General features: G+C 39.0%; 1 protein-coding gene across 1 annotated transcript in view; it reads left to right on the top strand.

Annotated features, from left to right (window-relative positions):
* RanBPM (Ran-binding protein M) overlaps positions 1-26410 on the top strand; it is a 149888-nt gene that overhangs the window by 11266 nt on the left and 112212 nt on the right. Inside the window, exons 2-3 of the mRNA XM_071666611.1 lie at positions 4692-4803; positions 16903-17051. Coding sequence (XP_071522712.1) covers positions 4692-4803; positions 16903-17051 — 261 coding nt within the window. The remainder of the gene's footprint in view (positions 1-4691; positions 4804-16902; positions 17052-26410) is intronic.

The following is a 26410-nucleotide window of genomic DNA, read 5'->3' as shown; positions in this document are numbered from 1 at the left end:
GGTGTGGGAGGAAAGTTGTTAGAAGCAGTGAAAAGTTTTTATCGAGGATGTAAGGCATGTGTACGTGTAGGAAGAGAGGAAAGTGATTGGTTCTCAGTGAATGTAGGTTTGCGGCAGGGGTGTGTGATGTCTCCATGGTTGTTTAATTTGTTTATGGATGGGGTTGTTAGGGAGGTAAATGCAAGAGTTTTGGAAAGAGGGGCAAGTATGAAGTCTGTTGGGGATGAGAGAGCTTGGGAAGTGAGTCAGTTGTTGTTCGCTGATGATACAGCGCTGGTGGCTGATTCATGTGAGAAACTGCAGAAGCTGGTGACTGAGTTTGGTAAAGTGTGTGGAAGAAGAAAGTTAAGAGTAAATGTGAATAAGAGCAAGGTTATTAGGTACAGTAGGGTTGAGGGTCAAGTCAATTGGGAGGTGAGTTTGAATGGAGAAAAACTGGAGGAAGTGAAGTGTTTTAGATATCTGGGAGTGGATCTGGCAGCGGATGGAACCATGGAAGCAGAAGTGGATCATAGGGTGGGGGAGGGGGCGAAAATTCTGGGGGCCTTGAAGAATGTGTGGAAGTCGAGAACATTATCTCGGAAAGCAAAAATGGGTATGTTTGAAGGAATAGTGGTTCCAACAATGTTGTATGGTTGCGAGGCGTGGGCTATGGATAGAGTTGTGCGCAGGAGGATGGATGTGCTGGAAATGAGATGTTTGAGGACAATGTGTGGTGTGAGGTGGTTTGATCGAGTGAGTAGCGTAAGGGTAAGAGAGATGTGTGGAAATAAAAAGAGCGTGGTTGAGAGAGCAGAAGAGGGTGTTTTGAAGTGGTTTGGGCACATGGAGAGGATGAGTGAGGAAAGATTGACCAAGAGGATATATGTGTCGGAGGTGGAGGGAGCAAGGAGAAGAGGGAGACCAAATTGGAGGTGGAAAGATGGAGTGAAAAAGATTTTGTGTGATCGGGGCCTGAACATGCAGGAGGGTGAAAGGAGGGCAAGGAATAGAGTGAATTGGAGCGATGTGGTATACCGGGGTTGACGTGCTGTCAGTGGATTGAATCAAGGCATGTGAAGCGTCTGGGGTAAACCATGGAAAGCTGTGTAGGTATGTATATTTGCGTGTGTGGACGTATGTATATACATGTATATGGGGGGGGGGTTGGGCCATTTCTTTCGTCTGTTTCCTTGCGCTACCTCGCAAACGCGGGAGACAGCGACAAAGTATAAAAAAAAAAAAAAAATGTATATATATATATATATATATATATATATATATATATATATATATATATATATATATATATATATATATATATATTTAGAGGTTATTTCTACAAACATTTTGGCACACATGGGTTCATGGGTATATTGCCAGTATTTTTAATGTAGGATTTATCTTCGGTTGTTTTGAAATACTTTTTTGCCCAACTCTAGGGTAAGGTAGACCACAGTCATGGGGCTGAGGGAACATAATTGACTAAAACCTCGACCCCTTATGACATCTCATCTTCTAATAACAAAGAATTTTGCCCTGGCTAATATTTTTGTTTCAAATGTTTTGCTTGGTTAGGCTGTTAAGATACATTCAATTAGGCTTACTGGTATTGATAAATGTTAGGGAACTTATTGGTTGGGGTCAAATTTTTAGGTGCCTGGGGAACAGAGTTCCCTAGTATTGTCAATTGGTTTGATTTATAATCCCTCACATCCTGCACTTGAAGATGACAGCTGTTAGGAGCTTTCTGGTGATTTCCAATGGACTTTTTGAGCTTTCTTTTTTGTTCATCAAAATTTGATATTTGATTTTCATTGAGTACATGAGTTGAAAAATCCATAACTGGTCTTAAAGTGGTGCAGGAAAAAAGTAAACAGTATATGCACCAGACTATTTGGGCAAAGTTCAAGTATAGGCCTGCTACGTTTTTTTAAGTGTGAAATGTAACTGTATGGAATGATGCAAATTATAGGGAAATAGAGTAATGCTGGGTGGTTTGATTGTGAGCATTAATAGTAACTTATTTGTTTTATTACTGGTACACCATACAACTAGATTTGATTAGTTTGTAATTTTATTTTCAATAGAGTAAGCTGTTTAAAGGACTGAATAAAATTTGTGGAGTATGCCTCCTGTGTGTTATAGAAGGCAACTGAGAGTGGCAAGAATGGAGTCGAGAAATATTCCTCTCTTGCATTGCTTTCCAAAATAAGGAATAGTGGAAAGAGCCAAATGGAAATCTAAGGTTCAGCCATCTGTTCTGGTTGCTATCTGGCTCATGCTGGAAATAGTGAACATTTATAATAAAAGTAGCTTAGAAGAATGGTGTTAGTGAGGGTTATGAATATTAGGGTAAATATGGGGTTGATTTTTTTCATAATGACTTAAATAGCATAGGAAAACATGGCCATCTCAGATGAAAAGAAAATAAGTAAGAATAAAGGAAGAAAGACATTGATTAGGGTTCCACAAGTATTTGCAGGCATGACTATAAAGTTCTGTATAAAGCTAAAGAATACTATTAGTCACATAAGAGACTTAGTTGCTGTTCATGCTACCATCCAACTTTTCCACAATGTCTCTAGCATTAGACCACATTAATGTTCACAAATTTCTACTGTAGATTTTGGTACTGTGAAGGCTACGTGAGGTTCTCATAGGTTCTGCTGATGTTTTGCATTTTAACTTTTTTTCTTACATTACTTAACCCAAAAAATTTTGGTGTTGGTAATATGGCCTCCATTATTGGTAATTGTGTAAAATTCTATGAGTTTGCATAATATATAGTTCACTTATTAGAAATCCAAAGGCCCATGTTGATGCCTCACTTCCACATCTAATACTTTTAATGAGCTTGTGGATGATTTATGTTTTTTTCATTTTCAGGTGTTTGCAGTGCATATTTATTATGTTCCCTGAGAATTTCTTTCATAGTCAGAAAATAATGGAACCAACTAAAACAAACTTGCAGGGTCTGCTAGATCTCCCCTGGTCCTTGGTAATGAGTAGGAGATAAGAATTCTAGCCACATATCATTTGCATGTTGTACCGTTGAATGGGTGAGGATTTATCTTGAAAAGGTTTAGGCTGTGGTGTCTGAATGGGTATGGATTTGACCATGATGAGAAGGGAGAAATAGGTGTATAGAAACTAAGATATTACAGCTTTGAGTGAAGGGGAATGAATCGGAATAATTTGGGAATATTCATTAGTTAAAGTCTGGGTTTAGTGAGAGTGAAAAAAAGGAATGGTACTTATGATGAAAAGTTGGACTGTTAGGGTGTAAGGAATTGAGTTCAAGTAGGTGTGTAAAAGTCTTTCAAAGCCTGTATTGAAATTGTCAGGGATCTAAGGTACTAGAGTGACTGATAACTGGAATACTTGGAAGTGCATATGAGAGAGATTTATTGTAAGGTAAGGTATTGTAAAAATAGTCAAAGGATTCGTTTCCAGCTTACCATAAAAACATGTTGCTGTTGGCATGATAAACATGGAAGGTTTTGTAAAATACTACCGATGAAATCTGAAGGTGTAATAAGCTCGGTAAATGATGACACAACATTCAGGGCCCAAAAGTATATGATACACTGTCTGCAGCCTTTTGAAATGTTAAATCTAACAGCGGAGAAATTTAAAAGGGCTGTGTATAAGTATATACAAAGTGCACCAAATCAGCCATAAGCTTAACAGTGGAGAAATTTAAAATGGCTGTATGTAAATATAAATAGAGTGCACCAGATCAGCCAGAATATGTTGGTTATATAGGCCTGTAGGCTACAGCCTCCATTAACAAGACTTAAAAGAGTAATAACACAACAACTCGACTTCATGCTTCTCAAATCAGCCAGGAGTAAGGTATACGAATATATACGCAGGCAGATGTAAAGCATTATATTGAATATAAAGTTTTTGTACATGATAAGACCTCACTGATGTACAGTGTCTACAAAAAACATGTCTGCCTGTCATATATTTTGAAAGGCAATGCACTGTTAAGGTTTACTGTGGGTACAAGCATATGGCATTCTCAGGGTGAAATCATCATACACCTGGTTTCTAAGACTAGTATTTCTAACAGTGTAATCACCAGCAATCCATCTTATGTGCCTCAGGCTATCTTGAGGGAAGGATGCTTTTTTTTTTTTTTGTCACTTGTCCTGCTTGCCACTTCATTTTCAGTATTTTGCTTATAGGCACTGAATTTCTTCCACCTTTTTAAGGAGTAGAAAACCCAAATTCTTGCTTGGAAGCAAGAAAATGTGGTAATACATGAGATTTCTTGGCACACTGGTTGCTCAGAATGCACAATCATGCAGCTGCTTGCAGCAGTACCTCATGAGAGCCTAGCCTCGTTCAGGAGATCAAGACCCCAGTGGTTCCAAAACATGGACCTAGAATACTTCAGAAGCCTTGCTATTCCCATGTCTGCAGATAGTAATCAGAGGCCAAAAAATACATAAAATGCTGAAATGTAAGTATGACATCATCTTTAGAAATGTATGGAGGAGGCAGACAGAGTTTTTTCCAGACACTACATATATTGTCATCAAAGTGTTAAATAAACCTCTAAAGCAAGATGTATATTTTTTTTTTTAACACAAACACCATTCTAGTAAAACTAGGAAAGGATTAAATGGAAGAGGAGTTACTCCACTACAGCATAGATTGAAAAGATTCGATTTACACTAACAGTTGTAATATTTTTGCAGGACATGGCAAGAATCACAAAGATGCGGCTAGTGTTCGTGCCACCCATCCAATACCTGCTGCCTGCGGTCTTTACTACTACGAAGTTAAAATTGTCAGTAAAGGAAGAGATGGGTGAGTGCATAGAAAATTGAGGTTTTGTATAGTTGAGTAGATTATACTGATTGTTGAGTTTGGGAAGATTACAGTAAATTTTTTTATTTTGCAGGAGTAGTAAAAAAAACTTTTTGAAGAATTCCACCCCCTCCCTCCTTTAACTTATCTCTTTGTCTTCATGAGTATGTATGCATGTAATTACCTATTTTGTACTGTATTAGGAGGGAATTTTACACTTGTGGTGCCCCATCTTTTGAATATTCTCTACCATAATGCAACTTCTGTAATTTATGCATGCTGTCTGTATTAATGATGTCCTGAGACATCTCGTTCCATTCATCCATAACTCACATGCTATGAAAGTACTTCTTTACATCTTTTTAAACAAGTTTCATGTATACTTTCATATCATGACTTGTGGCTGCTGTATCCCTACATATCTCGAAGAACTCTTCACCCTCTACATCATCAAACTGTTTTTGAATTTAATGGTTGTAATCAGATTAAAGCCTTTAGACTCTCCTTGCAACTCAGCTCCTTTAATTATGTTGCAGGTACCATCAATGTTACCTCACTCTTGACCCTCTCTGTTAGCTCTGTTTTCCTTTAACTGTGGTGACCAAAACTTGGGAAGCATATTTGATGTTTGCCTTATGTATGATATGCATAGCTTGCTAGATATTTTCTTAACAATATTTTTGAAAGCTATTCTAGTAATTGCCTGCAGATAGTATGTCTCCGTAACTATTCTCTTGATATTGGATTCTAGCAATAGGTTAAAGATGATGTTGACTCCTGTGTCCTTCTCACTTACACAGAATCTTGAAACTTATATCCTGTGAGACAGTTATCATACTGACACTTTCTGTCACTCAGTCCCATCCTCATTGCTGTATTTACTTAGGTTAAATTTCAACAAATATGTATGAGACCAACTTTGTTTAAGTCCCCTTGTAAGTTGATGCAGTTCTCCTCATTATTAGTTTCCCTCATGACCTTTGCATCATCTGCAGATATACTAAGGTAGGAGTCCATATCTTCAGGCAAGTCATTTACTTAGGTCAAGACAGGTAATGGTCCCAGAAAAGAACCCTGTGGCTTTCTGCTGGTTACCACAAACCCATTTGGAGAAGGCTTCTCTAACATGCATCTTCTGTTCCCTTACACTGAGGCAATCTTCTGTCCATTGAATGAGTTTCCCACTTATTGCTGCCTGGTGGTTTAAATTCTTAATCAGCCTCCTATGCAATTACAGTGGCAGTCCAGATACAGTCTACCTAGCCTTCCTCTTTGTCTAAGAGTTCATTCTCTCGTAAAACTCCAAGGTGTTTGTTACACATGACCTCTTTCCCCTAGAATTGTGCAGTCTGTTACATGGGTACTTTCTCCTCTAGTGAAAGTCATCCTCTTGCTTTCTAATTGTCTTTGATTTTAACAAGAACCTTACACACCACAGTTGATAAAGAAACTGGTCTGTAGTTCTGTTCCTGCTTCCAGTCTCCTTTTTATATAGATAGGTATGATTTTTTCCCTTTTCCACTTCCTTGGCAATTTGCATCTCTCTTGCAACATCTTAAACAGTATTTCAAGTGGTTTATCTAGTGTGTGTGCACACATATTCAGCACATATGGTGCTACAACAGAAATTGAACGTTTGCAATTTCAAAGAGACATCGACAAACTGATGAACTGGACTCATGATTGGCAGAGGAATTTCAGTACTGATAATTGTACAGTTTTACATGTTGTTAGTGAAAATGAAAAGGCAAGCTACAGTATGAATTCTGTTGACCTGCAAATGGGAAATGATGAAAAAGGCTTTGAAGTAATAATCTGGCAATCTAAAGCCAAGTGAACAGTGTAGTGAAGGAGTTAAAAAGGCTAACAAAATTTTTATATGTTTAGGCAAGACTATCAAATTTATGGCCAGGTGACTCATCCTTACTCTTAACAAGTCACTTGTGTATCCCCTCTGGAGTAATATATTCAATCTGGGTAATTCTACTTGAGGAAAGACATAGAATGGAGAGAGTACAGAGGCAACATTCCAAATTGATTCCTAGACTAAGAAATATCTCATGAGCTGATTAAATGACTTAACCTAATTGATTTTGAAAATCAAATGTTAGGTGGTCTGACACAGGCATACAGAATTATCAAAGGTTTTGATAATCTCGATCTAATGGCTTACATAGGGATAGGTTTGTCTGATTTCACTCGTAGTAATGGTTAGAAACTCATGGACAAACATTTTGCCTTGAATGAGGTGAAATACTTTGTTTTCAACAGGATTGCTAAGATATGGAATGATTTACCAGTTAGAGTTGTTGAAAGTAGTCCCATAGATACATTTAAGAATTGACTTGATAGATGTTTCGCTTAAAATTCACGACTGACATTATTTGCACTTCCTTACCTACATGAAAAATTTATAATGGTTTCATTCTTGAATGTGGACATTCTTACTTTTACCACATTGATTTATGATGTTTAATCTCTTCCAGCTTCAAAAGGAGTGCTCTGTTGCTGTTTGAATTCCTTTGTATTCCTTTGAAATTTCTTCAGGACCATAAGCCATGTATGGATGAGACCATTAATATCTTTTCTCGATATTTATTTATTTATTTTGCTTTGTCGCTGTCTCCCGCGTTAACGAGATAGCGCAAGGAAACAGACGAAAGAATGGCCCAACCCACCCACATACACATGTATATACATACACATCCACACACGCAAATATACATACCTATACATCTCAATGTACACATATATATATACACACACAGACATATACATATATACACATGTACATAATTCATACTGTCTGCCTTTATTAATTCCCATCACCACCTCGCCACACATGGAATAACAAGCCCCTCCCCCTCATGTGTGCGAGGTAGCACTAGGAAAAGACAACAAAGGCCCCATTCGTTCACTCTCAGTCTCTAGCTGTCATGTAATAATGCCCGAAACCACAGCTCCCTTTCCACATCGAGGCCCCACAGAACTTTCCATGGTTTACCCCAGACGCTTCACATGCCCTGGTTCAATCCAGTGACAGCACGTCGACCCTGGTATACCACATCGATCCAATTCACTCTATTCCTTGCATGTCTTTCACCCTCCTGCATGTTCAGGCCCCGATCACTCAAAATCTTTTTCATTCCATCTTTCCACCTCCAATTTGGTCTCCCACTTCTCCTCGTTCCCTCCACCTCTGACACATATATCCTCTTGGTCAATCTTTCCTCACTCATTCTCTCCATGTGACCAAACCATTTCAAAACACCCTCTTCTGCTCTCTCAACCACACTCTTTTTATTTCCACACATCTCTCTTACCCTTACATTACTTACTCGATCAAACCACCTCAGACGACATATTGTCCTCAAACATCTCAATTCCAGCACATCCACCCTCCTGCGAACAACTCTATCCATAGCCCACGCCTCGCAACCATACAACATTGTTGGAACCACTATTCCTTCAAACATACCCATTTTTGCTTTCCGAGATAATGTTCTCGACTTCCAAACATTCTTCAATGCTCCCAGAATTTTCGCCCCCTGCCCCACCCTATGATTCACTTCCGCTTTCATGGTTCCATCCACTGCCAGATCCACTCCCAGATATCTAAAACACTTTACTTCCTCCAGTTTTTCTCCATTCCAACTTACTTCCCAGTTGACTTGACCCTCAACCCTACTGTACCTAATAACCTTGCTCTTATTCACATTTACTCTAAACTTTCTTCTTTCACACACTTTACCAAACTCAGTCACCAGCTTCTGCAGTTTCTCACATGAATCAACCACCAGCGCTGTATCATCAGCAAACGACAACTAACTCACTTCTCAAGCTCTCTCATCCACAACAGACTGCATACTTGTTCCACTTTCCAAAGCCCTTGCATTCACCATCCTAACAACCCCATCCATAAACAAATTAAACAACATTCACACACCCCTGCCGCAAACCTACATTCACTGAGAACCAATCACTTTCCTCTCTTCCTACATGTACACATGCCTTACATCCTCGATAAAAACTTTTCAGTGCTTCTAACAACTTGCCTCCCACACCATATATTCTTAATACCTTCCACAGAGCATCTCTATCAACTCTGTCATATGCCTTCTCCAGATCCATAAATGCTGCATACAAATCCATTTGCTTTTCTAAGTATTTCTCACATACATTTTTCAAAGCAAACACCTGATCCACACATCCTCTACCACTTCTGAAACAACACTGCTCTTCCCCAATCTGATGCTTTGTACATGTACCCTCCCATATAATTTACCAGGAATACTCAACAAACTTATACCTCTAATTTGAGCACTCACTCTTATTCCCTCTGCCTTTGTACAATGGCACTATGCAAGCATTCCGCCAATCCTCAGGCACCTCACCATGAATCATGCATACATTAAATAACCTTACCAACCAGTCAACAATACAGTCACCCCCTTTTTTAATAAATTCCACTGCAATACCATCCAAACCTGCTGCCTTGCTGGCTTTCATCTTCCGCAAAGCTTTTACTACCTCTTCTCTGTTTACCAAATCATTTTCCCTAACCCTCTCACTTTGCACATCACCTCAACCAAAACACCCTATATCTGCCACTCTATCATCAAACACATTGAACAAACCTTCAAAATACTCACTCCATCTCCTTCTCACATCACCCCTACTTGTTATCACCTCCCCATTAGCCCCCTTCACTGAAGTTCCCATTTGCTCCCTTGTCTTACGCTCTTTATTTACCTCCTTCCAGAACATCTTTTTATCCTCCCTAAAATTTAATGATACTCTCTCACCCCAACTCTCATTTGCCCTCTTTTTCACCTCTTGCACCTTTCTCTTGACCTCCTGCCTCTTTATTTTTTTTATACATCTCCCACTCATTTGCATTTTTTCCCTGCAAAAATCGTCCAAATGCCTCTCTCTTCTCTTTCACTAATAATCTTACTTCTTCATCCCACCACTCACTACCCTTTCTAATCAACCCACCTCCCATGCTTCTCATGCCACAAGCATCTTTTGCGCAAGCCATCACTGCTTCCCTAAATACATCCCATTCCTCCCCAACTCCCCTTACCTCCTTTGTTCTCACCTTTTTCCATTCTGTACTCAGTCTTTCATGGTACTTCCTCACACAAGTCTCCTTCCCAAGCTCACTTACTCTCACCACTCTCTTCACCCCAACATTCTCTCTTCTTTTCTGAAAACCCCTACAAATCTTCACCCTCGCCTCCACAAGATAATGATCAGACATCCCTCCAGTTGCACCTCTCAGCACATTAACATCCAAACATCTCTCTTTCACGCGCCTATCAATTAACACATAATCCAATAACGCTCTCTGGCCATCTCTCCTACTTACATACGTATACTTATGTATATCTTGCTTTTTAAACTTGGTATTCCCAACCACCAGTCCATTTTCAGCACATAAATCTACATGATCTTCACCATTTCCATTTACAACACTGAACACCCCATGTATACCAATTATTCCCTCAACTGCCTCATTACTCATCTTTGCATTCAAGTCACCCATCACTATAACCCGGTCTTGTGCATCAAAACCACTAACACACTTATTCAGCTGCTCCCAAAACACTTGCCTCTCATGATCTTTCTTCTCATGCCCAGGTGCATATGCACCAATAATCACCCATCTCTCTCCATCAACTTTCAGTTTTACCCATATCAATCTAGAATTTATTTTCTTACACTGTATCACATACTCCCACAACTCCTGTTTCAGGAGTAGTGCTACTCCTCTTGCTCTTGTCCTCTCACTAACCCCTGACTATACTCCCAAGACATTCCCAAACCACCCTTCCCATTTACCCTTGAGCTTCGTTTCACTCAGAGCCAAAACATCCAGGTTCCTTTCCTCAAACATACTACCTATCTCTCCTTTTTTCTCATCTTGGTTACATCCACACTCATTTAGACACCCCAATCTGAGCCTTCGAGAAGGATGGGCACTCCCCACTTGACTCCTTCTTCTGTTTCCCCTTTTAGAAAGTCAAAATACAAGGAGGGGAGGGTTTCTAGCCCCCCGCTCCCGTCCCCTTTAGTCGCCTTCTATGACACGTGAGGAATGCGTGGGAAGTATTCTTTCTCCCCTATCCCCAGGGGAGAAAATATATATATTTATTTTTTTATTATTTTGCTTTGTCGCTGTCTCCCGCGTTTGCGAGGTAGCGCAAGGAAACAGACGAAAGAAATGGCCCAACCCACCCCCATACACATGTATATACATGCACGTCCACACATGCAAATATACATACCTATACATCTCAATGTACACATATATATACACACACAGACATATACATATATACACATGTACATAATTCATACTGTCTGCCTTTATTTATTCCCATCGCCACCTCGCCACACATGGAATAACATCCTCCTTCCCCCTCATGTATGCGAGGTAGCACTAGGAAAATACAACAAAGGCCCCATTCGTTCACTCTCAGTCTCTAGCTGTCATGTAATAATGCCCGAAACCACAGCTCCCTTTCCACATCCAGGCCCCACAGAGCTTTCCATGGTTTACCCCAGACGCTTCACATGCCCTGATTCAATCCATTGACAGCATGTCGACCCTGGTATACCACATCGATCCAATTCACTCTATTCCAATGATTTATGACATCTCCCTTTTCCATCTCACTGGAGTTTGAGCTATGATGATTTCCATCGTGACAACACTTTTGAATGTGTTATTCACTTCCATATATATCATTATATCTTTCTTTACTGTTTTCCCTTTGGATTGCATAGGGTGATTCGCTGCTTTTTAACAATGGGTTCCTGGTGAATTTATGGAAGAGTTTTGCGTTTTCTCTTTCCTTGTCTCCAATATTCTTTTCAAAGTTTCTTTGTACCAACTTTCTCATCCTGCTATTCTCATTCTTTTCTCTCTTCATTCTATATCTAATCTATATCTCAGATGCCTGTTCCAGTTGGGACTCCTTTAAAGGGGTGGCCATGGCAACAGTATAACTAAAGAACTCCAGTGCTGCTTCTTTTCTTAGCCTTTAATGCCTCACCCTCAACAGGCCACCAGCAGAGGGCATGTGTAGCACAGTGTTTGCAGAGGCTCCTACCTAATGTTCCTAATGACTACTATCTAATGCTCCAACCTACTACTTCTACCTCCTACCATTTTGCCAAAAGGCAGGACTAGTGCATAGAGTAACATGTATGTTATTCTCAATATCCATGTTTGAAGATAAGATCTAACACTGATGGTGAATCAGTCCATCTCATCCTATACTCTGTTCACATAAGAAGTGTCAAATGAGCCCGGCATAGAGGCTTGTGATTAGTTGTAGAGATGATAGGTGCTGAAAAGGCAGCTTACAGCAATTTGCAGGTTTAATGATTTAAACTATTTTTCAGTAATGAGTCATGTGGGTACAAACACCATGCTAGAGTATTTGGCTTAAGTGTGCCTTAATTAACTTGTAGGTGCCTTGTTCTTTGTAACTCTAGATTTTCCTGCATGTGAGTGCTATGCACCAGCCCTGCCCTTTGGCAAAATGGTAAGAGCAATAGATAGAAGTAGTAGGTAGGTACATTAGATAGGAGCATTATGTAGAAAAATTAGGTAGAAGTAGTGGGTGGAAACATTAGCTAGGAGCATGGAATGTCATGATAATGTGCTGTTTGCTACACTGCGAACTTTTTTGGTACCTATCTCGTGCTATATCATGAGCTTATAGTATTTTCACTGTTTCTATTCTAGATGCTATTTTTCCTGTACCAGTATCTAACCATGAGTCCTACGAAGTTGACCCAGGATGAAAATGCCACTATTCATGCTTAGAAACAAGAAAATGTGTCTATAAATGTGAGGTGTACCATTCAGACACTTTTTTTTCCATCTAACATTGTCCCTTCACTTAAAGCACAGGGATAACATAATGAAGCTCGAAGATTTGAAAAATCCGTCCTATCAGGTCTTCTTAGGTTGACGAGACCCAGCTTTTTGGGCAAGGAAGATGTGAGAAGGAAGGAGAAATGTGCCTATGGTGAACCTGGCTCTGCCATCACATCTTGAAATCTCATGTTTTTGGTTCCAAGCCTCTGGTTAAGGGGAAAATATCTTTGGACCCATTTTTAGTTAATGGTAGAGAAAGAATATCAGCTCAAACAGAAATAGGGATATCATTAAACACAAGAACAATGAGCAAAATTTGCATCCCTCCTCAATATCACAGGGAAACTGTGGTAGCAAATCTTGTCATTTGACATCTTAGACTGTACTGTTCTGCTATACATACTATGTTCTCAGCATAAGCAGTTGATTAGATTTGCTGCACAAGTAAAATCTGATACATGATAGCATTCTTTTGAATGGTAATTGTTGAATTTTTTTTTTTTTTTTTTTGCAGAGTCTGTAATATGCTATTAGTGCAGTATGGGGGAAAGAGTTTTATGCTTTTGGGGCTCCACACTTAATCTGTCGCCTGTTCTTTAAAGTTTTTTCATGACAGGAATAAAGCCGGTAATGCTGTAGCATTGTAAAAGAGTGCTCTGTAGGTGCCTTTGTTTCTGAAGTGGAGTACTTGGATCCTTTTCACTAATGAAATCTTGAGCATTCTCAACTCAGCCTTGATGGGTGTTTTGAAAAAGATTTTTGAATAATTACAATGGTTTTTTATGGGGATATCATATGTTATATGAAACTTCATTATATGTTTGGAATCAGAAAGAAGAGTTCGTGATGCTCTTTGAAATGACCTAGAAATTTTTTAGAATTTATGGGCAAAGATTAACCCATGAAAAAAAAAATTATTGGTAAAGATCAACCCAAAATCAAAGTTTTTGTTAAAAATGAGAATTAGATTTAGAATAAGCCTAATATTTCTATGTTTCTGCTGTATATCTGATGCATGTTCCCTTCAGGATCTCCCATCAAAGGGGTGGCCATGGCTAAAGGAGTCTCGACTTATCCCTGTCCTTGCCTGCTTTCCCTGTATACTCCATTCCACATTCTTCCATCGTTTCTCTTGCTCCAGTACTCTTCCACTCTATTTCATGTCACAGGTGGTCTTCTCACACTGACCTCTTTAACTGTACTATCAAACACTCTCTTAGTGAACTCCCTATCTTGTATTCTTTGCATGATAGTAAGCCTATTAATAGATCTGAAAAATATCATCTGTAGATTATTCTCATTTGTGTTAAGATATGTAAAAGTTTTTGTGTCACATGGAAAACTGAATGGGAGAATTTTTCATCCAGACTGCATAGATCTTTAGATCTTTAATTAGCAAGGATCAAGGAGTTCAGTACTATTCATAACTAGGGCTGTCTGTTAGAGCTGGTACTACTTCTTTTATAATTAGGGATGTCTCTTAGAGCCTATGATATAAGGAGAGTGACTGCCCCCCCCCCCTTTTTTTTTAAGAAATCTTTCATTGGGTGAAATAATCAAAAGGAATTTATGGCATTCAACTAATGCCATTATTAGACAGTGGTTTGACCCACTTTTGGCAGACTTTTACTGTGGAGCTTTGTATGTGCTGCTTTTGAATGAATCAAAGCAATGTCTAGATTATCGCAAAGGTTAAGGATCATTCTCTTTCATGTGGGTATGCTTTCTGATATTCAAAGGTCTCTTGAGTTTCTCTCTCTATATATACATGAGAAGTGTAGGTTTTGAATTAAGAAACACAGAGCCCTGTAAGCATCCATCTGTTTTCCAGTCCTTTCCTTGTTTCCTTTATCAAAACTTTTGTCTTGAGTCCTGACTGTAACTGGCTTGACGCCTGGTTAATTAGTGTTAAGGGTTGGTGGCCATTAGGTGTCACCTCACCACCACACAAATGGCATCATAGGTTACTAGGTCTCTATTAGTGAGCATTAGCCAATCTCATAGGTGTTATGATAGTTAAAAATGATGAAATCATGACTGATGCACTCTGTTTTTTTTGGTCTAAAGTGTATTATGAACCTCTTTGCTAACAAGTGCTCTCTCTAATGTTCTTAGAGATTTGCTTCTGTTATAGAAATGGTTTTTCATGCATCATAACATGATATCAGGAACACTGTAGTACAGCTGACTTAGTGTCTTTTACACAAGAAGAGCTTTCATTGTTCATTCTAGGAGATAAAGGCATTAATACTTTTACAGTAGGTGATGTCTTTATGGCATGTGTTTGAAGAGTTATTGTTTTTATGTAGGGAGAAATTTTTTTATGAAAATATGTGTGAAGAAGAAAGGTGATTTGAATATGCCTCATTATTTCTGTTATGGAGTTAGAACAACATTTTGGTAAGAGGCAGGTTAGATGGAATTAGAGCATTAAGGTTAGATATTTGGAGGATGACATGTTTAATTGCAACATATAGTTGACTTTGAAAGTTGCAGTAGAGGAGGTAGGGGAAGCAAAGTAGAACAGTGGACATATTGATTTGAAGTGTTTGAATGTTAAATGGGACATATTGTATTATGTGAATGTTGATCATAAGTGTAGCAATAAAGATTTTAGACAGAGTATGAACAGAAAACGTGAAAGGTGATGATGCTGGAAGTGTGGGTTAGGTCACTGGTAAGGCATACAGTTGTGAATTGCAGCTCACAAAATGTGAAGGATGATCAGTCTGGAGTAACATAGCTGAGGATACATAAGGCAAGATAGTTTTGTTAGATATTATAAACTAATTCAGAAAATGTGAGTTATGTTGACCAAAGAATATTTATGGTTGACAATTGTATGGTAAAAGTATTGTTCCAGAGATAGCTGTTTGAAATTCTTTATTTAGAGAAAAGTTGAATAATATTTTGAAGCAAAAAAGATATTTTGTATTTAGTGATTCTTTGGTGTGAAATTGTTATAAGAAATTTAGAGTTGGTGATTTAGGAGTCCTGCAGGGAGATGAATGAAGGGCAAGTGAAGAGAATTATAACAGGAGCTGTTCCAAAGACCCCTTCCATCTTCATATAGCTATTAAGCTAGTATTGTGGCTTATTATTGGGATAAAGTAATTTACATATAGTATAAGAATTAAGAAGCTAGAACATACTCCTGGGGTACTCTTAACATTGTTCATTTTGCCTTCGTACAAATACTGCAGCATCATAGAGTAGGCAGGGACAGAGAAATTAGGTTTAGAGAGAAGTTGAATATTTTGTACTGGAGCCAACAAAAATGAATGATAATTATTAAGAGCAAAGTTAGAGTTGTGATTGTTGAGAGAAAGGACACCAATGGAATGGCTTAGACAAAACTCATACTCTATCTAATATTATATCTATCAGTGCAGATCAGACATAGAACGGAAACATTTGTGTCAGTGATGGTGAATTTGATATGTGGGGGAGAGGGTATCTATTTTACCAATGATTGTACCTTAATAGTTTTGATGACATGAGACTGATGGTGAATTTGTATTATGATATTGAAGAAAAACCCTCTTTTTATTAACAGAGTAAAACCATTGAGGTTGTTGCCTATGTTGAAGGGCGTAATTCAGTTTTTTAGCTCTAAATAAGTGGCTAGTCCTAATTACTTGGGAATCGAAGGCAGTCTATCATAGTAAAAGTCATTTTCTCATATATTTGATGTTAGTTTTTGAAACTAATATAGTCTTTGAAGCTGATATGGTTTTTGAAACTGATATGTTCTAACCATAGCATCCTAATTCATCCTGTGAAAGTAAGAATAACATTTAGGATGATAGATAGAATAAATGGACTGAAGTGTGTAGACTAAAGTTTTTAATTCTCCAGTGTTATAGAGAACTTTGTTAGTTGCAGGTACTGCACTGGAAGTCACTGGAAGTAAGAATAACTTTTAGGATGATAGATAGAATATATGGTGGACTGAAGTGTATGGACTGAGGTTTTTAATTCTCCAGTGTTATAGAGAATTTTGTTAGTTGCAGGTACTACACTGGTCATTTTGTTCTGTACACATTTCTTGGTAATATTTATTAGTGTGGATGGTAGAGAGTTAATGGTGCTTAATAAGAAAATTGAAGTACTGTATGATCATTGAAATTCTTCAGATATTTGTAATTTAAGGTTTCTAAGTATGAAAAAGTTCAAGAAATTTAATTCCAGGTTTTTTGTAACAGGTACATGGGTATAGGTCTTTCATCACAAGGTGTTAGTATGAACCGCTTACCGGGGTGGGACAAGAATTCCTTTGGCTATCATGGTGATGATGGCCATTCCTTTTGTTCCTCTGGAAGTGGTCATCCATATGGGCCCACTTTCACTACAGGTGTGTTACGTTTTGTGATTTCCTAAAGCTTTGTTTACTGATACGGCATCCTGTACTGCTGTGAAGGTTAGCATATAACTGCAAATAAGAATCCTTAATTGAGTTTGAAGTAATTTATTAGCAGTCCAGAGTTCATGCAGGTTTGCAGAGTACTGAATATCTTATTTTTTCTTTAATTGAAAAATGTGAAAATTGGCCATAGAATAGATATTTACAATGAATTGCAGCTATGGGAACCAAAAATTTTTTCCAAAACATGTTTTTGAGAACTTTGTTTTTCCTTCTGAGGCATCTTTTTAGATATTTGTACCAGAAAGGTGAATACTGTAATTGCAATATTATATTTCTTGAAAACATAATTATCATCTCTAAAGGTAAGTTAACAGCTGCAAAAAATGGTCTCTGTGGGCCAGAAAAAGTTTACATTAGGTTTGAATTTCACCTTCCATTACTGTCCTTGCATGAATCCTGGGCATCTTTTTAAAAGATGGGTATAATGCCTGTGCAAATATATATTTGATATAAAAGATGGCTGTTTTGGATGTAAATTAAGATAGCAAAATAAAATATGAAAATAAAATATGAGGTTTGTGGTAAATGATGTGGAATTGTTTTGGGAAAACATATTTTCCTTGCCATACACAGAGATTACATTCCATGAAAACCTCTCAGATAGCAAAATTTTGAATGACATGACATTAATTCAGTGGGAGATAAAGGGTTAGCAGTATGTAGAATGAAAAAATTGTAATCATGCTCCCTCAGTTTTGTTTTATTCTCCAATTTAAATTCCTTCTGTTCCATGAGGTGGCAGGAGTAAACTGAAAAATTATCCCAACCCTATTGTTGTTTGTACTGCTTCCAGCCACATGATGAGTATATTCTTCCATTATCTAAAGTTACTACATTTATTTGGTGCTTTTAAACCACATGTTTACCATAATTTATTTTTATTATGCAGTACGATACAAAATAACAGCTACATTGCATACCCTGATGTCATGATATACATAACTACCTTAGTGATGGTGAGAGTGCAATGAAATAAGCAGACATGAATGAAATATATATATCATGGTTTGAATGTATGATTGCCCTCTGTTTCTTGGAGTTGCTCCTAGACTGTGTAAATTAATCTTTGAGGCTGACATCTTCTCATCCTCAAGCTGAGATCCTTATCTGAGAAGACCAGTGTACATCATTTGGAATGGCAGAATTTCTCCCATAGAGATGGTGAGGGAATTGAAGCTTTCACATTTTACATTCTTAAGGACCAAGAGCAAATTATTACCCCACTTTACTCTTATTCCAGACTGTCATGACCACTCTCCTAATGCTCTGGATCTGATTTTTTTTCACCTCTAATTCTTCACACTATAGCTGCACAATTTTGCTTGCATTTGGTTCATCTGACTATAATCTTGTAAATATTTCTTTATGAACCTCACCTCCACCTCCAGCACCCACTCCTCTAAACATTGGTGCTATTATAGCACTTGCTAGATTAACTGGAGTATATTCTTTTTAGCTCGAATAGATTACTGTCTCTCTTCTGGTGATGCAGATGTCACTGCTGAGTTTGTGGAATAGAAGTTAGAATTGCTAGAACAGAAGCATTTTTCCACTCTTCATGCAATACTACCTCAAATGTAGTCCATAGTTCAGTCATCTTGAGTCTATTCAGACAAGGTAACTAGTATATTGGACCTGGAAAGACTTTCCTTTCTCGTGACTTGCATTCAGCTTCCATCTTTCCCTGAAATCCTGGAAAATATGTTATTTTTGAGGCAGTGTTCCTTAATCCAAAGGAAGTGCTGATATGTCTCATCTGATCTTTATATAAAAGTATCTTATACAACTTTTGCTATGCTATCTTTTGCCTTTGCATTCTGACACTGCCATATCTGTGTTTTCCATTGACAAAGCAACTCTTTTTGGTTCTCTCATCTCCTCTAACTACACCTTGGGTGGCTAACTATATTTCCACCCTTAATACTCTTCATATAATGTGTCAAAAATGGAGGGGAGAAGGAAAAGGGGGAGACTGAATTGGAGATGCAAGGATTGAGTTCATAATATTTTGAGTGCATCTATCAATGTGGTTTGAGATTTTACCTGTGCTTACTTTTTTTTTAAACAACCAAAACTTTTCATTCATGGAAACTTGCCTGTATTTGTTCAACATATCCCAAAGAAGGATGACCATCCTAACCCTTCAAACTGTTGTCCTGTTTTGACTTGTTCTTTTGCCAGAGTTTTTGAATCTCTCCCTAATTCCCTATTTCTGTAAACATCTTAAATCTCTCAATCTTCTCTGATCATCAGTATGGCAATTGCAAGGCAAGATCCTCTAGTAATGTTGGTTCCTATCTTATTAATGTCTGGTTATCATTTTGAGAGACTAGAGGGTCATACTTTTTTTACACTTTTTCATCATTTCCTGCTAGAGCAAGGTAGTGCCAGGATAGAGTGTCATAGTGGAAGAGAACAAAGAATGCACGTTAGAGGAGCCTTTCTCCAAATGGGTTGAGGTTGCTAGCAGTGGCATAGGGTTCTGTTTTAGTTATGTTACTCTTCTTATGTATGTGAATGATGTGCATGAAGATATGGACTACTACATGAGTATTATTGCATATTATACTAAATTCACGAGGGATGGCATCTAGATTAAAAAGATTTCCCCTCCACAAATAATCCAATGCACTCATGTGCTGATGATTCAACACTGCATTCACCCGCATACTTATAATTCTGTTCCTTCCTCTCTCACTCAGTCTGCATCTCCTCTTAATACAGCTTCCTCAGTAAACTCAGACTTGGACTGGATATCTCAGTGGATAGACAAAATCTTTTTAATTTTAATGCCTCTAAGACCCAATTTCTACCCATCTCTATAGAAAATCCTCAGAACTCTTGTCTCTCCCATGACAGTTCAGGAATTCCACTTCTTGGCTCAATAAACATACTTGGTATTACTGTAACAGACACTCTTGGAAACCACACATTACAGGAATGGTTAAGTCTGCCTCTAAGAAACTGTGTGTCCTGTTTGGATGTTGAAACCTCTTCTGAACTGTTGCTCTGTTTACACAAGGGATTGATTCATCCTTGCATGGAGTACTGCTCTCACATTTGGGGTGGTTTTAGCTCTGTATCTTTACTTGACAGAGTCAAGTCAAAAGTGGTCTGACTTATAAACTGTCCCAGGCTAACTTTCAAACTTAATCCCCTTGCCCAACACCACAATGTTGGTTCACTTTCCCTCTTCTATAGGTATTACTTTGGTTTTCTTCCCAAGAATTGGTTGCTTATGTACCCCGACCACTCTACTCCATTTATTCGGGCCTGCCATTAAAGATCAACAACCGATATTGTTTACTCTTTGTTTGTTCTATGCTCTACACAGGGCCCTGGGCATGGAGCCCACTACTCATGAAGTGGTGACAATTGATGGCTACACTCAATATGGGAGCCCTGGAGCTGGAAGCAGCATATCGTCTGAAAACATTCTGATGGCATTACTTAGCAGTTTAAATGTCATAATCATGTTTTCTTTTTTGTAGCACTATACTTTTGGTAATTTTGACATTTAGACATTTTATTTTATAACTGAATATCAGACATCATCAATTATGTAGTTTCTGCATCTTTTGTCCATTCTATTCCCAGACTGGATTTTGAACAAATCGTGGTACGGGATATCAGTTGCCGTTTTTAATGACAGACCCGAATAAAGAGAGTATAGCTAGACCACAGTACTCGGAAAGCTGTTGTGTCACATGATTATTGTGTTGCCATTGGCAACTCAAGGGTGGGCCATTTTGATACCTGCTTCTTTCCCTACATATCAGAGCTTTGGAACTCTGCCTTCTCAAGTCTTTCCCAATACCTATGACCTGGCACATTTCAAAAGACAGTTTTTTACTTTCTCAAAAATTTGTAAATACTTTCCCTTGTCTTTCCTTTTTCTGTTTCACAATTCTCTTTTTCAATTAAAGCCTGGCCTTGATTTTGACTTACATTAAACAGGAGCTCAACGTATGTAGATTTTTTATTGACAATTTTTGGACTAGATGAATGACACACACTGAATAAAGGGGAAAGAAAGAAGAAATGCTCATTAAAGGGTTACAAGAGGCAACAAAATTACTTGATACAATCTCTGTGATAAAAGAAGGAAGAAGAATTGGTGATTATAATCATGACATCATGGGATGAACAGTTATGGTTAACTTTGATATAGGATTATCTAGCTAGGGGATATTAAGAAGGCTAAGAAACACTAAAACAAGGTGAAATTCAAGAGAGTGTTCATGAAGCATGATAGGCCAAGGAAAGAGAGGGTAAAAAGCAAAGAATACGGTCAGAAGGTAGGCCAAGGAAAGAGAGGGTAAAAAGCAAAGAATACGGTCAGAAGGTAGTAATTGGAAGATGCCGAATGAGGCAAGAGGACACACCATCCTTGCCAATGCTGCAGAAAGGTTAGGAATGTTAGGAATGGTAGACTGAAGGTATTGTATACAATTAAAGCTTGATTAGTAGTATATGGTAAAGAGTTGGAATTTAAGGATCGTATAAGGGAAAATGCTGGAGTTGTGGAAGTGAAGCTTATGAAAGAGATGAGATGTCACTTTTTCTGTCCAGATAGGATGGAGGGAAAGCGAGGATAAAGGAGAGGAGGTTTGGCTTTCCTGTTGAGAGATACCCTTGGGACACAGTTTGTCTTGTGGCAAATATCAGAATAGGTTTCATATATATGGATAAGGAAATACTTGGTAAGCTGTTCATCTCAAACAGAAAGCAAAAACTAGAATATGCTCAGTCACCTCACTTGAAGAAGCACAAAGAGCTAATAGAGATGGTTCAGAGGAGGGCAACAAAAATGGTATCAGAATTGAGTTACAGGGAAAGGCTGAAGGTGTTAGATGTACCAACATTAGAGGAAAGAAGAGTAATAGGTCATCTGATAATAACCTTTAAATTTTTAAAACAGGTTGTTGCAGTTGACAGTGAACAGTTCTTTGAGAGATATAGGGAGAGTTGGTAGTAGTTGGTATGCCTCCAATGACCAGGGAAGTATATTACCAGTACTACCCACTTAAGTATCTTGAGGGTAAGTGACTGCTGTGTGATGGTCATCATGTTGCTCTCCTCAGACCCAGGTTTCTGCCTTATCCACACATGGACTACTGGCATTCTGTCCATCAACATAAAATCTCTCCTTGTTGTACATAACACATGCCTACACTTAACTCACAGAGCTCATTCCTTGGAACTCTGGATATTCCTGCGGTGAGCTGCATGGTTTTACCCTACCTTTTGGTGGGTTTGGATGGTATTGGAGTGGAATTTATTAAAAAAGGGGTAACTGTGTTGTTGACTGACTGGTAATGATATTCAGTTTATTTATGGTTCATGGTGAAGTGCCTGAGGATTGGCAGAATGCATGCATAGTGCCATTGTACAAAAGCAAAGTGGATAAAGGTGTGTTCAAAGTACAGAGGTATAAGTTTCTTCAGTATTTCTGGGAAATTATATAGGAGGGTATTTATTGGGAGGGTAAAGGCATGTACAGAGCATCAGACTGGGAAGAGCAGTGTGGTTACAGAAGTGGTAGAGGATGTGTGGATCAGGTGTTTGCTTTGAAGAATGTATGTGAGAAATACTTAGAAAAACAAATGGATTTGTATGTAGCATTTATGGATCTGGAGAAGGCATATGATAGAGTTGATAGAGATGCTATGTGGAAGGTATCAAGAGTATATGGTATAGGAGGTAAGTTGCTGGAAGCAGTGAAAAGTTTTTATCAAGGATGTAAGGCATGTGTTCAAGTTGGAAGAAGGATTGGAAGAAGGGAAAGTGATTGGTTCTCAGTGAATGTTAGTTTGTGGCAGGGGTGTGTGTTGTGTCCATGGTTGTTGAATTTGTTTATGGATGTGGTTGTTAGGGAGGTGAATGTAAGGGTTTTGGAGAGAGGGACAAGTATGTGAAGTGTCAGTTGTTGTTCACTGATGATACAGCACTGTTGGCTGATTTGGGTGAGAAACTGCAGAAGTTGGTGACTGAGTTTGGTAAAGTGTGTGAAAGAGTAAAGCTGAGAGGAAATGTGAATAAGAGCAAGGTAATTAGGTTCAGTAGGGTTGAGGGACAAATTAATTGGGGATAGGGGAGAAAGAATACTTCCCACGTATTCCCTGCGTGTCGTAAAAGGCGACTAAAAGGGAAGGGAGCTGGGGGCTGGAAATCCTCCCCTCTCGTTTTTTTTTTTTAATTTTCCAAAAGAAGGAACGGAGAAGGGGGCCAGGTGAGGATATTCCCTCAAAGGCCCAGTCCTCTGTTCTTAACACTACCTTGCTATCACAGGAAATGGTGAGTAGTATGAAAGAAAAGAAAAAGAAGTTTGAATGGAGAAAAACTGGAGGAAGTGAAGTGTTTTAGATATCTGGGAGTGGATTTAGCAGCATATGTAACCATGAAAGAGGAAGTGAGTCACAGGGTGGGGAGGGGGCAAAGGTTCTGGGAGCGTTGAAGAATGTGTGGAAGGCGAGAATGTTATCTCGGAAAGCAAAAATTGGTATGTTTGAAGGAACAGTGGTTCCAACAATGTTATGCGGTTGCAAGGCATGGGCTATAGATAGGGTTGTGCGGAGGAGGGTGGATATGTTGGAAATGAGATGTTTGAGGACAATATTTGGTGTGAGGTGGTTTGAATGAGTAAGTAATGAAAGGGCGAGAGAGATGTATGGTAATAAAAAGAGTGTGGTTGAGAGAGCAGAAGAGGGTGTATTGAAATGGTTTGGTCATATGGAGAGAATGTGTGAGGAAAGATTGACAAAGAGGATATATGTGTCAAAGGTGGAGGGAACGAGAAGTTGGAGACCAAATTGGATGTGGAAGGATGGAGTGAAAAAGATCTTGAGTGATCAGGGCCTGAACATGCAGGAGAGTGAAAGGTGTGCAAGGAATAGAGTGAATTGGAACGATGTGGTATACCGGGGTCGACGTGCTGTCAATGGATTGAACCAGGGCATGTGAAGCGTCTGGGGTAAACCATGGAAAGTTTTGTGGGGCCTGGATATGGAAAGGGAGCTGTGGTTTCGGTGCATTATACATGACAGCTAGAGACTGAGTGTGAACGAATGTGGCCTTTGTGCTAGAGACTGAGTGTGAACGAATGTGGCCTTTGTTGTCTTTTCCTAGCGCTACCTTGCACACGTGCAGGGTAGGAGATTGTCATTTCATGTGTGGCGGGGTGGTGACGGGAATGAATAAAGGCAGTCAGTATGAATTATGTACATGTGTATATATGTCTATGTATGTATATTTTTTTTTTTTTTTTATTTTTTTTTTTATTTTCCAAAAGATGGAACAGAGAAGAGGGCCAGGTGAGGATATTCCCTCAAAGGCCCAGTCCTCTGTTCTTAACGCTACCTCGCTATCGCGGGAAATGGCGAATAGTATGAAAAAAAAAAAAAATGTATATATATGTATGCGTTGAGATGTATTGGTATGTATACGTGCGTGTGTGGACGTGTATGTATATACATGTGCATGTGGGTGGGTTGGGCCATTCTTTTGTCTGTTTCCTTGCGCAACCTTGCTAACGCGGGAGACAGCGACAAAGTATAATAAATAGATAAATGATATAAAAGGCTCAGTCCTCTGTTCTTAATGCTACCTCGCTAACGTGGGAAATGGCAAATATTATGAAAAAAGTGGCCCAACCCACCCACATACACATGTATATACATATACATCCACACACACACATATACCTATCTATACATCTCAACATATACATATATATGTACACACACACAGACATACATATATACACATGTACATAATTCATACTGTCTGCCCTTATTCATTCCCATTGACACCCTGCCACACATGAAATAACAACCCCCTCCCCCCCGCATGTGCGTGAGGTAGCACTAGGAAAAGACAACAAGGGCCACATTCGTTCACACTCAGTCTCTAGCTGTCATGTATAATGCACCGAAACCACAGCTCCCTTTCCACATCCATGCCCCACAAAACTTTCCATGGTTTACCCCAGACGCTTCACATGCCCTGGTTCAATCCATTGACAGCATGTCGACCCCGGTATACCACATCGTTCCAATTCACTCTATTCCTTGCACGCCTTTCACCCTCCTGCATGTTCAGGCCCCAATCACTCAAAATCTTTTTCACTCCATCTTTCCACCTTCAATTTGGTCTCCCACTTCTCGTTCCCTCCACCTCTGACACATATATCCTCTTTGTAATCTTTCCTCACTCATTCTCTTCATGTGACCAAACCATTTCAGCACACCCTCTTCTGCTCTCTCAACCACACTTTTTATTACTAGACATATCTCTTACCCTTTCATACTTACTCATTCAAACCACCTCACCCCACTTATTGTCCTCAAACATCTCATTTCCAACACATCCACCCTCTGCACAACCCTATCTATAGCCCATGCCTTGCAACCACATAACATTGTTGGAACCACTATTCCTTCCGACATACTCATTTTTGCTCTTTGAGATATCGTTCTCACCTTCCACACATTCTTCAATGCTCCCAGAACCTTCACTCCCTCACCACCCTGTGACTCACTTCTGCTTCCATGGTTCCATCTGCTGCTAAGTCCAGTCCCAGTATCTAAACGCTTCACTCATATATTTTTTTTTTTTTTTTTTTTTTTTTTTATACTTTGTCGCTGTCTCCCGCGTTTGCGAGGTAGCGCAAGGAAACAGACGAAAGAAATGGCCCAGCCCCCCCCCCCCCATACACATGTACATACACACGTCCACACACGCAAATATACATACCTACACAGCTTTCCATGGTTTACCCCAGACGCTTCACATGCCTTGCTTCAATCCACTGACAGCACGTCAACCCCTGTATACCACATGACTCCAATTCACTCTATTTCTTGCCCTCCTTTCACCCTCCTGCATGTTCAGGCCCCGATCACACAAAATCTTTTTCACTCCATCTTTCCACCTCCAATTTGGTCTCCCTCTTCTCCTCGTTCCCTCCACCTCCGACACATATATCCTCTTGGTCAATCTCTCCTCACTCATTCTCTCCATGTGCCCAAACCATTTCAAAACACCCTCTTCTGCTCTCTCAACCACGCTCTTTTTATTTCCACACATCTCTCTTACCCTTACGTTACTTACTCGATCAAACCACCTCACACCACACATTGTCCTCAAACATCTCATTTCCAGCACATCCATCCTCCTGCGCACATCTCTATCCATAGCCCACGCCTCGCAACCATACAGCATTGTTGGAACCACTATTCCCTCAAACATACCCATTTTTGCTTTCCGAGATAATGTTCTCGACTTCC

This window comes from Panulirus ornatus, chromosome 11 (assembly GCF_036320965.1).
Source record: "Panulirus ornatus isolate Po-2019 chromosome 11, ASM3632096v1, whole genome shotgun sequence".
NCBI lineage: Eukaryota > Metazoa > Arthropoda > Malacostraca > Decapoda > Palinuridae > Panulirus > Panulirus ornatus.
Note: the sequence above shows the minus strand (reverse complement) of the source record. Positions and strands in the feature narration are given on the sequence as shown.